General features: G+C 35.7%; 1 protein-coding gene across 2 annotated transcripts in view; it reads left to right on the top strand.

Moving 5' to 3' along the window:
• LOC145664989 (uncharacterized) overlaps positions 1 to 12,818 on the top strand; it is a 127,295-nt gene that overhangs the window by 48,806 nt on the left and 65,671 nt on the right. For both annotated transcript variants that reach the window (XM_081732163.1, XM_081732164.1), the window contains exon 2: positions 11,145 to 11,292. In XM_081732163.1, the coding sequence (XP_081588289.1) occupies positions 11,164 to 11,292 (129 nt within the window). In that variant the 5' untranslated portion in view covers positions 11,145 to 11,163. The remainder of the gene's footprint in view (positions 1 to 11,144; positions 11,293 to 12,818) is intronic.

Here is a 12,818-nt window from a genome sequence, read left to right as displayed (position 1 = left end):
CCGACTTTTTGCTTCTTTTTTTTACTATTTGTTTTCATTGTTATATACACTTTTGTTACTTTTATTAATGTTATTTTCTCTATTGATACTATTATTACTATTTATTTAGCTTACAGACATAGTTTCTGTGTCATTTTGTAGCAAAATACATCAAGTTTTATACCTTATACCTAAAAAGGTTCAATCAATAATCTTTTCAATGAAATCTTCATCTTCACCCAATCGATGTAGCATTTCCACACAAAATTCCTTACGAGCAATTCTATCAGTGTATTTTAATTCTTGCACCATTTGTAATTTATATGGTTTGAGATGCAATTGTTTTCTCAACACACGCCAAACTGTCATGTGAGGGATGCCCAGGCTGTCTAAAAGCACGCCGGGTTGATTTTGTAAGTACTGTTCACAAAGCTTTGTCTCACTTGCTCTACAACGTCTTCAGTGAATACAGCGAATTTTGTTGTCTTATCGAACATCCAGTTTCAATAAAACACTTATGCCAGTGATAAATAGTAGGCCTACTGGGAGGATCTTTACCATATTTTGTACGAAAATTACGTTGCACAGTTGTTGCAGACTTGGTTTCTTCATACCAAAACACACAGCTAGCATGCTCGGGACCAGTAAAGCCAGCCATCTTTGCTCAAACTGCCGCTAGCGCTTGCGGTGGCTTGTTTCTGAACTAGTGTACTACGTGAGTGAAAACTAGAAATATTTTGCTACAAAATGACACAAAAACCATGTCTTAAATCAATATGAGTTTTCAAACTTATAAAGTTCTTTTTGCCACACCCTGTATCGCTATTTTTATATATTTATTACTTTATTTCTTCTATTAGTTTTTTATTTCTCTTTGATACCAGTTTTTTTGTTATATTTTGATATTAAAAAAAATACTTGAGCTTTGTTGATCGTGACGGGGACAAATAGCCTCAGTGCTAAGTTCCCATTAAATATCAATCAATCAATCAATCAATCAATCAATCAATCAATCAATCAATCAATCAATCAATCAATCAATCAATCAATCAATCAATCAATCAGTCAGTCAGTCAGTCAATCAATCAATCATTTCCCCCCACCTTCTTCAATCAGCCATTTCATACACTATCATCATCAGCATCATCCTTAGCCTAGGTGCCTAATCGATGGACGTTACAATAAGAGAAATGAAATAAACTGTGAAGAGCACGTGCATTTAGATTCCATTCATACTTGTTAAAACTAATTTATTGCACTTATACTGGTAAACCAGAAGTTGTGTTGTGTTCTAAGCAGCACATTGAAAGTGTAGCTTTGTTATGTTACTGTGAATTTATTGTATGCGGTGTACCCTCCCAATGACGTATTCAGCTTCCGCTTTAAATAAGGGGGGAAGAAAAATGGAAATCTCCCCGCCATTTCCACAAAATTATTCACTATGAGTGGTCATAATAAATAGTGTGACGTTCCGTTTGTTTCCCTGACCATAACCAGCTTACTCCATTAGCGTGAATAGAAGCCGTTGTTTCTTTGTTTTTCATTCAATTAAATACAATGCAAGTGTAGGGAGGGAAAGAAATGGAGGCATAAATATTTCACAGTCACACGCATGGCCCGTACAAAAGCTATTCGCAAATGGGTGCATTCGTGTCGTGACAACGAGAGTCATCGAATAAACTAGGCGTATTTTACAGGAAGATGTCTTCCAATCTCAGCGATAAACAATCAGCCCCGCCCAGTCTTTTACAGCGTTTTATTGCAGCCAATAGGAAAGAGAGATTGTGTCAAAATCGTTCGAGCGAATCGCTTTGCTAACTCAAGCTTGTTTTGACACGATCGACTTTTAAGATAAAATTCAATGATTGTGTATTCTACTCAGGGTTGCCATATTGAAGTCCCTTGCTAACGATCTCAGGATCACATAGTAGTTTGTACTGAAACTTACTTTAAAAAAAAGTTATTTTAGCACCGAAATATGCTACACAATATATAGCAATGCAGGAAGAAAGTAAGCGAAAGATTACAGCGTTGATTTTTTACTCTCTCTCTCACTCTCAAGGAATGCATTTTGAAATCTAGATGGGATTACGGGATGATTTATCCTCGTGAGACCCGGGAGCAATCTGAATGTTGCAAAAATGTTTCATTATGTTTTAGATAATAATGAGGACTCACTAAAACGTAAAGTTTCAGTTTCCTTGAGAAACATGTAACTGTAAGGTGAGAGGGGGAAGGTTGCTCTAGCAACCTTCAAGTCTCATTGCTACACTTAAGGACAACATGTTTACTAAGTAAGTAGTAAGCTATAATTTTCTAATTATTTTCCCTTTACATTGCTTCTTTCATTAGAGATTACGTAAACAACTACCAAATTTTACCAATAATAACCTACCAATAAGAAACTTCTGCAATTTCTGTTACGTTTCTACAAGGTTGCTCGACCAACCATCAGGTTCACGATCGCTAAAAGTTGAGGCGACGCATGAAGTTGCAAGAACCCGATGGCTGCTTAAGCAACCAAAAATTAGCCTCAGGTCCCAAGAGGAGCAGTGCTTAATACTTTAACAATATTAACTGACACAAAAGCACTGTAAAAACAATATACATTTCTCGTTCTGTCTTCTGGATATAGAATAAATTCAGGAAGAACAAGAGACGGCAATTGCCTCCTTCGATTTTCGAAACGGGTTCAGTTCTTCGAAATACATGTGAATACATATTAGATTTGCTTACTTACCCACTACAGTATTTCATATATTTACTGTAGTTAATAAGAATATGCAACGTGTGTCAATAGTATTTCGTTTTTTACATGAAGCATTGTGTGTATCAAGATGTGTATATTCGCAGCCTGGCTTGTGTGTCGGCCTTTTGCCACCGCTTGTAAAGGAGAAACAAAACAAATACATTTCTTGTTCTGACGAGGTAAATCAGAAAATTGTAGAAAAGTTAGTGCACCTAATACTCTTCTGCCTGCATCCATCCATTGGCGTAGGTGGAAATATTTCTTCACGAGTACGGTAGGTATTATTTGTTTCCAATTATATATATATATATATATATATATATATATATATATATATATATATATATATATATATATATATATATATATATATATATATATATATATATATATATATATATATATAATATATATAATCACTTCATGTTCATTGTTTGAGGGTATTTCTTGACATTTTCTAACGCTTTTTTATGGTGTTACATTGTAATACGCGTCTCTCTCCTCTCAAGAGCTTTCAGTAAATCAACAATTTATGTATACATTTATTTTATATAAAAAATCAATACTTAAGGGACATGAACGTTTGTAACGTCTTCACATTCTTCTTATACAATAAACCTTGGAACTCTGACACAACAAATTTATTTGGCGTATCGAGAATAGGGTTGCCCGATTTTGTAAACGAAAAAGCGGGACACCAATATAGTACCAAGGTCAGGTTCCCTACTCACATGATCAGAAACAGTTATGATCCGAAAAATTGGATGTTGTGTTAATTACGTTTTACTCATTATAACCTCATATCCAGAACTTTTGCGAACAAAATATTGTTGGCCGATGCTTTAACAGTTGTGAGAGGGTGTTATTGTTCTCGAAAAACTTGCACTTTGGTTTTACAGGGCAAATCCTTCAAAGGCGGACCAAGTGTTAATGTTGTATGAAGAATAAAATATTACTTATTATAAAAACATTGGTGAAATATAGACCTATTAGTCAAGTATTTCCCTTGTATGTGATATTTTTTATGGTGCTTGCCGCGCACTACAATCGAAAATTTCAGGTAGAATCCGCTACAGTCGTTGAAAGTGATCGAAACATACCCCCAAATAACAAATTCTATGCAAATATTACCTCTAGGAAACTTCATGCACTAACTAACTAAACTAACTAACTAACTCTATGGCCTATGGAACCCGGAGGTTCAGTGCCGCGTTCACAAAAGCTCTCCACTGACTTCTATCCTTAGCTAATTGGATCCAGTTTCTACTTTGTATTCCTATCTCTGCGAGATCCATCTTAATATTATCCTCCCATCTGCGCCTAGGTCTTCCTAATGGTCGTTTTCCGATTGGTCTTCCAGTCAAGACTTTGAAAGCGTTTCTACTTTCTTCCATTCTAGCTACATGACCTGCCCACCTAAGCCTCCTAGACTTGACGACCCTAACAATGTTGGGTAAACCGTATAAACTATGTAGTTCCTCGTTATGAAGCTTCCGCCATTCCCCATTCTCGTTCCTCTTGGGTCCGAATATTCTTCTCAGGATCCTGTTCTCAAATACTTTCAGTCTATGTTCTTCCCTCAGAGTAAGCGACCATGTTTCGCAACCATACAGAATAACAGGCATGATTATCGTTTTATATATTTTAAGCTTCAAATTCCTCGACAGAATTCGCGACGACAAGAGATTTTGAACCGAATAGTAACACGAATTCCCTGCTTTTAGTCGACATTTAATTTCTTCGTGAATATTATTTTCGTCTGTTAATATTGATCCTAAATATTTGAAAGTATCCACTTTATCAAAAGTATTATTTAATATTTTAACGCCTCCACAATTTGCCGTATTACGGTCCCGACGCACTTCCATGTATTTAGTTTTCTCTGCATTTACTTCTAAACCCATGTCCCTGCAAGCGTTTAATACTATCTCTGCATTTATTTCTACTGTTCTCCTATCATCCCCTATTAAATTTAGATCATCAGCATATGCCATAACCTGGTGAATGCCGTTCAACTAATGGGTTAATTACCTGTTTTTTACCGGTTACTGCTCACAATTTTCCGGTTCATTCTGTAGATACTAACACAAATGAAGCCCCACAAGGAATGCATAAAGAATGTGAAAAAGTACTGTAAGAGGGGTTGCCTGGCGTCCCTTATTGTGAATTGCGCCAATAAAGACACACCCTTCCATTTATGATTGAAGATATACTTTTCTGTTTGTTGCGTTATCACCCGAGTCAGAAACACTACCCTAAAAGAACTACAAATTTAGCATTTAGCAAGAAAAAAATACATTTTCGCTAAATTTAGAACGATAAACAAAAACTAAATCTCTTGAAAGACTTATGCAGACTCTCCAAAAGTTTGACAGAAACCAAAATCCAGTATCAAAATTAAACAAGATACATACCTTTATGTGTTTAACTGCCACTTCTTGTGCTAGAGTAAGTTGTTACTGAATTTTAGCCTGAAAATTACTGAAACTTTTATCAGATAAAGGATAAAAATATATAAATCCAAAATTATTGAATGCGTGCACAGCATTTTTAGAAATATTTATCCACACATGGGAAAATATATTAAACATAACTCAGTTCTGGGAAGAAATTGTGCCTAAGAAGACGGCAGGCAGGACGAAATAGACAGGCCGAAATAGCACTTTTCTATTGAAAGTGATATTCAAGAAATTATTTATATAGATGTCATTTCAAACTTCCTGTTATTTGTTTAGTAAAATTAATTGGCTACACAAATATTCCGAAAGCCTTCCGGTTTTAGGTAAGACATACTAGATCTTGCAAGTTGATTTTTTTTTTCAATCTGAAGAACGAAAACCGGGACAAACAGGTGTCCCGAAAGCCTTTTTCGGGATAGTTAATTCTTTCATTGAAAACCGGGACGTCTGCAACCCTAATCCAGAACAATTTCTGCAATTTAGTTTTTAATAAACAAGTGTATATATATATATATATATATATATATATATATATATATATATATATATATATATATATATATATATATAGGTCAGATGTGTTTATTATAACTTCTGCAAGTGGTATTTATATTTTCGAATGTGTTTCTTTAGCCCTATCGGTTCTTCTTTACGATTTTCCCATTGTACAATCCTAACTCTAATTACAGCATTTCCCCTTTTATACTTTTTAAGGGACTATAGAAGAAAAATTGTGTAGGTCTGGGGAAAGTGTAAATTTCGGGAAGAGGGGGGCTTTCAAAAGTTGAACTGTACACACATGCTCCATAATTTCTGAATGAAAAAAAAAAAGAAGAATGGGATAATACACGATATTGGCTAAGTAGCGTAATTTATGTTCTGCACTACTACAAAATTATCTCTTCATATAAAAGTTCAGTATATAGTACCGCGTAGCATAGTCGCTAACGTTCTCACCTTTTGTGCGAGCAGTCTAAGGTTCGATTAACCATGGGAACTCTCGGTCGGAAAGTTGTAAACGATTTTCCAGACCAGCCATTCTAAATGAGGTTTTGACTGGGTTTTTCTCATTCCCACCAAGCAAATGGCGGTATGGTACCTAACATTAAGATTCCGGGCCGCTTCCTTCCTTCCCCATTTCCCCGGGTAGTGTGAGGAACAGCATCTCTCATATGTGAGGGGCTAAAGTGGCCATAGATACAGAGAACTCAGAAATATAATTCTTTAAGTAGTTTAGCATGAACTTTTGGCATTATCATACCGCCAATTGTAAAGATAATTAACCGTTGATCAGATGATAAAGCTATAAAGAACAAGGAAATTTAAAAGGCAGGAAGTTTTTCGCGTGCTAAATATTTTGGAATCCAATGGCTAGCACCCATTATCACGAGCGTCACCACGCAGCGAGAAGCGGGAAGCCACGGTTAATTTCCTTGTCATGATCGGTTTTATTCTGTTATCTCTGTCATGCCATCTTACTTTTACGCTAGAGATTCACGTAGCTTGATGTATTATAGAAAGAGGGAAATTACATGTAAAAATGGAGATATTAATACATTGTGAATATAGAAAAATTGGAGAGACTTAAGAAAAGGCGGCGAAACATCCTCATTTGTCTAGTGGTTAGTGCGCGATTCTTTGGTGTACGGGGTCCAGGTTCGATTCTCGGTGGGAAAGTTTTAAAAATAATTGGATGCGTGATGGTGGTTCATATTCTACCTTAGATTGTAGGTCCGTGTCTCATTAACCTCTGTGCTGAAAGGGGTTCTTGACTCCAATGAAATCAACCAAGCAAACGGGAAAACGTTAAATGAGTTTACAGAAAAACGTTTGACACTCTATCTTACGTTATTTATAAACATTTAATTGTCGCTTTATAAAACACTATAAGACTTCCTCTTTTTGGTTTCCTGTTTTCTTTAACTATGTTATGATTCAGGAAAGACATCTGACTAGTTAATGAAAGTGGAGACACTACCCGGAACTTAAATGTTATCGTACACAGAGAAAAATCCGTTCTCCGGACAGCGGTATATTGTACAAATAGACAGTATCCTCTTGCTTACTATAGAAATCAGTATGGAGCATACGTTATCCGTATGCTACATAGGCACTGCCCTTAGATGTTACATCATGCCGTTGCAGGATGTCCGACATCTAACAGTTTTCCGTATATCACATGCATATACTTATGTTACCTTCGTCAGCTATATGTTATATACGTCCATTTGTATGTGAGATTCTGACCGCCTACATTGTTTCATACGGAAAGTACGTATAGATGGAACACTTCTACAGAAAGTATTATAAAACATGCGTTTTCAGTTATACGTCTGCTGTACGTTAAGTCCAAAAACTACAGGAATTACGCATGCAACCTATCTTTATAAGTACGCCACCTACTATTTTTTTCTCAGTGTACTCTTGTGCTGCCCAAAATGTATGTCCTATTGAAAAAAGTATTCTAGAGGTAAATAGTTAACATGAAGTTGGATACTAGAATATGATTAAATGAAATAATATTTAAAAAAACAAAAAGAAAAAAAGTTCATACCAAAATTTGAAGGACGTTCAAATATGGAAAGAATAGAAGAAGGTACTAACGAGCAGTGGGAACATACATTTTACTTAATCAAACTGCAGGAGGAGAAGTACCACGAACCGAAAAGGGCAAAGAAAACGCGGGTTACAGAACATATGTTGCAGAAAATAAGCGAAAGCAATATGTGGAAACAGCCTAATATAGAGGAGAATTAAACGATATATAGAAAGGTAAACCATGAGTTAGAAACGGAAACAGATAGAGAAATAGTTTTCAGAACAGATGTTAGGACATAAAAGAATTAAAAACAGTTGGAAAATATGAACAAATATACAAGAATAGAAAATTTGGTAAAATTCGATGGAAACTAGAGAGTGTTACGATGTCAGCAGAATATAGTAATGGGAAGGTTGTTGTTCTGTTGTTGTTGAACATGCGTGGTAACCAAAAACTTTCTTGAGAAGGAACGAAATAGTTGTTACCATCCTGAAAAGAAAGTTGATTGGTCTGCGCAGGGCACAAGGACCACAGTCAAGTTGAGAAAAGTTCATCTTGGTGCAACTAAAGATGTTGGGAATATCTGGGGAACGATTCCCAGTTGTCCAGTGGCCACCGGTTACTATTTGATACCAAAATGTTTACTTTCCTCTTAGGTATTGATCAGCATCAATATTATCTCTCTATGTCTTACGGTTCCCGAGATATGGCTCCTTAAATCTCCGGAAATCGGACATTTTTTGGCCAAAATTTCGGTGACAGACAGACACACAGACATAGAGAATTCAGTAACAAACGTCTTAGGTTCGTTGAAAATCACTAAACGGCCCCGAAGTTGGGGGTTTTCGGGAAGGAAAAACTGATTTCAACGCCTCTGCCGATATGACGTTCCTCATGTAGAACTCTGGAGCCGTTACTGAAGCGTGTCATTGGGGAGGGCAGGGTAGAATTTTACTCCCAACTGATATTGAGAAGTACACGTTTTTAATAAATTGTATACTAATAAACTATTTTAAAAAAACACGTAATACTCTTATGTCGGTTGTCAATCTTTCCCCTTCTGAGAAAGTTCTGAAATGCCTCTACTGCGTGCCACAGACTATAGCTGTTCATGTCAAATTCCTTTACCACTTGTGAAGCAGTATTAACCCATTTATGCCTAAAACTTTTTTTGTCACGAATTTAAAAAAAAGTCATAAATCTTTTCATTAGCACTAATAAACACGAAATGTATTAATTTTCCGATTTTCAGTATTTGAGAGGCGGGAAATCGCATGGGTCGTTAACGACCCGCTGTGCACTAGCTGCATAAAATAATTTAAATTTTCAAATAAATTAGTCTATGTGAATATGAAGTTATTCTGTTAGTATTTATAAGCTTGGCATTATTCATAAGCATTTTTATTTTCGATACTAAAATATGGATGCTATAAAGTGAAATTTATATTATCTACCAAGCCAAAAGAGTATTATTATTTTTAAGATAGTAATATAAATGCTATAAAATACAATTACATAAATGCTTTCATTTTAGCCCATTACTATTCTCTCTTCTTTCACTATTCGTACTAACTGTCGTGCTAACTAGATGGAATTTCACACCTTTTGCATGCTTTTTCTGTCTCGTTGCTACAAATTTTGCAACGACGGCGCTTTTGTCTTGCAATGATCAAATATCCCATGTGGTGAAGTCAAGTTGGGTTTCCACGCTGAACAAGACCTCTTGATGGACCTGCAGATTTAGCGCTGTCGTATATTTCTGCAGAAGAGCCTTAGTCCATGCCCGCCTGAAACCCAGAGCATCCAGATTTTTTCCGTGATTTCGGCTGAGTGTCTACGTGTTATTCACTGTAACATCGAATAGCAGAACAGAATAGGCACTTATCTATTCTCTAAATCCTATAAGAAGGTTTGATATGTCCTCGTCCATCAAGTCTACACCCCCCATGTTGCGGTTGTACTCGTAAAAGTCATAGGGTTGCACTGTGATTCTTTGTTTATTTTCAAAGAGTATCTACTCACTATGTGTAAAGGTTCCACCCCAGTATGATTTGACGTAGTACCTATTACACCATTTTCTTTCCAAGTAACCACAATAAGCCATGGACAGATTTGTCAACCATGGATTCAAATTTACCTATTCTAAGTTTCTTCATTTCTTTTTCTGTGATTACTGGACAGTGTCTTTTACGATTGACCCTAATAATCCCAGTTCCATTCATGTCACGATGTTTGAGACAATCCAATGATTTACAACTCGTAAAAAAAATCGAAAAAGAAACTCGACCTTCTCCAGTAAATTCACATTGAGGATATCCACAAACTTTAAGGATGTCTTTTTTTAACAGTAATAAACGTTATTTGAACGGGGAAATGGCTAGACAGACAACTATGCAGGAATTTATCCTTGGATGGTTCCAAAATTTGGAAAAATTCCATATCAAGATGATAAATTTTGGATAAAACATATAAAATTCTCCTTCGAATTAGACGAAATGCACAAAAAATCGACAATTTTGACCGAGATCAGACCCTCAGAACACTCCCTCCTTGCGTACGGCTCCACTGAACATAATTTATATCACAATTTATGGCTAGAACACTAGAAGATACAAAATATGAAATCCAAAATTCTCAATTCGGAATCAATGCAGGCCATGCCCAGCGGATTCTTAGCGACCCACTGCAAAAATAATCTTCAATTTTGAAAAAAAACTTATAAGGATATAATAATAGCCGTTACGTCAGTATTAACATTCAAGGGCGCCGATCCTGGGGGCCGAGGGGGCCCGGACCCCCAAATCTCATGTGGGCCCCCTATTGTATTTGTGAATATACAATATTTGGCACAATTTAAGTGCAATTTGTCTTAAAATCTTCATATATATATACTTTCTGCATCTGAATGCCTTCCCCCTCCAAATTTACAGAGAAATCGGCGCCCTTGTTAACATCTCATGTTTTGTGATTATAAACGAACCATTGAATGTAACATATCATGTATCATGAAAAAAAAAAAAAAAATTTTGAAACATTTTTACGTGCACTCTAAAATGACATTTTGCACACTCAGGTTTCCTGTAAATCAGCAAGTCATGCAACCAAAAGCACAAAAATACCACTTATTGTTTGTTCTATTTTTAGCAACATTTCGGTGTCATTTGAGTTTTGCAAACCCTGAAACATGGAATATTGTAAATAGTTCTTGGGTCGATAACGACCCACCTAGGCATAAATGGGTTAAACAAGTGAAAACCACAAATTTTAGTGTTCAAAAGAGAAAACTAAGTTGAATATCATGAAATAATGTTTTATTTATGTATTTTAAATGTTTCCTTGCATGTGACGTAGAAATAAGAAAGAAATCGAATAATTAAATGCATAACTATCTGTTACTTTGTATTATATTTTTTTGCAGTTCCAAAGTCTACTACGCGATGTCGACACGAGCACGGTTGTATCGAATGTGGCGCCGCTCGCGGCTCTGCCATTTACTATTCTTCGTCATCACGGTGTGGCAGCTGTCAGCGATTATGGACCCCACACGCCGTAAGGAGCACAGCGAGGTAGGTATAGAGATGTGGGCCGGGTAAATACCCAGTGGGTCGGTAAATAAACAATGGGTATTTACCCCTTTTGTATTTACCTACCCAAAAAATGGGTATTTTACGAAAGTTCAATTATTATGAAGTTTTAAGAATTGTTAACCATATCAGTGACGTTTTTCTGTATTTTGGGGTCTCTCGAGCGTCACTTGCATCTCTGACGGGAACATTTTTTCCCCAAATGTGCAATTTTGAAATTTTAAAATTCTTAGAAATATTTCACAGGCAACAACTCAGACACTCGACACACAAATAAAAGATAAACGAAAGCTGGATTATACATCTAAAGCATTACGTATCACAGGCTACAACTAGTTGAATAAAGACGACCAAAATTATCAAAATCTTTCCGAGTCTAACATTATTGAGTTCAAGTTAATCATGTAAAGATTGTGCCTTATGTCTACTAGTTTCGAAATTAAAAGGACATTTTAGAGTAGTTTTTTATCTTGAAAGGAGAAAGTGAGTTCGATAAATTTGATATAGTCGCATTTATTATATGAAAAAAATACTAAAGGATAAAACATTACATCAATTTCCATCAAATGCACAGGCTTTTCTAAACTTTTTATGGCTTCTTAGGTTCAACGTTAGTATTTAGGATTTTTGATAGAATCTTTATATTGATGTTTCTTTAAACAAATACCGACGTACGGAACGTTAACGAAGTCTTACAGGAAGTGTTGAACGAAAGCCTTGCCAAAGCGATCTTTATTAGTGGGTGTCCCCTGTCCCTTGTTGATAACCCTTTGTGGATTGATTAAAAAAGAAAGAAAGAAAGAAAGAAAGAAAGAAAGAAAGAAAGAAAGAAAGAAAGAAAGAAAGAAAAGAAAATACGTCCTTAGTATGCTGTCTCATTAAGGTATCGCCTGACTACGAGTTACTTGGATACTCAATACAGTGAAATGCAAGAAGTTAAAATAAGGTTAGAGGAATCAAGAAACCTACATTTACAATGTGACAGTTGGAGAATTTGAGAAATCATTTATTTGGGAATTTGAAAGCCTGAACCTGTTTTTGTTTATTTCGCGTTGTCAAAAGAAAATATACACGATATATATTACTTGTCTGAAGATATTATGAATGTTCTGTAAAAAAAAAAAATATAACGCTGAAATTTTTTCAGTAATCACAGGAGACAACGCGTCCAACATGAGAGCAGTTTTTAAATTGGTAAAACAGAAGTATCCTAGGATAGTATCTTTGGATTGTCTTGCTCATCTTCTCCATTTGCTTTGTTGTGACATCATCGAATGTCCATCGGCAAAGACATTACTGGGAAGTGTAATTGATGTTTTAAAACAATCAAACATAGCCATCACTTGCGAGCACTATTTACACAAATCTCAAGGGAGAAAACGGTTACAATTTCATTAAAGTTGCTTGGAGAAACAAGATGGGGAGCCATTTACACTGCCTCCAAAGTTTGCTTGTCAATAAAACTGTGCTTCAGGCGCTTGCTGTAAGTGAGGAATCGTCATTACTTT

Source organism: Thermobia domestica, chromosome 11 (assembly GCF_964235325.1).
Source record: "Thermobia domestica chromosome 11, izTheDome1.hap1.1, whole genome shotgun sequence".
In the NCBI taxonomy this organism is placed as follows: domain Eukaryota; kingdom Metazoa; phylum Arthropoda; class Insecta; order Zygentoma; family Lepismatidae; genus Thermobia; species Thermobia domestica.
This window is presented reverse-complemented; position numbering and strand designations above follow the sequence as displayed.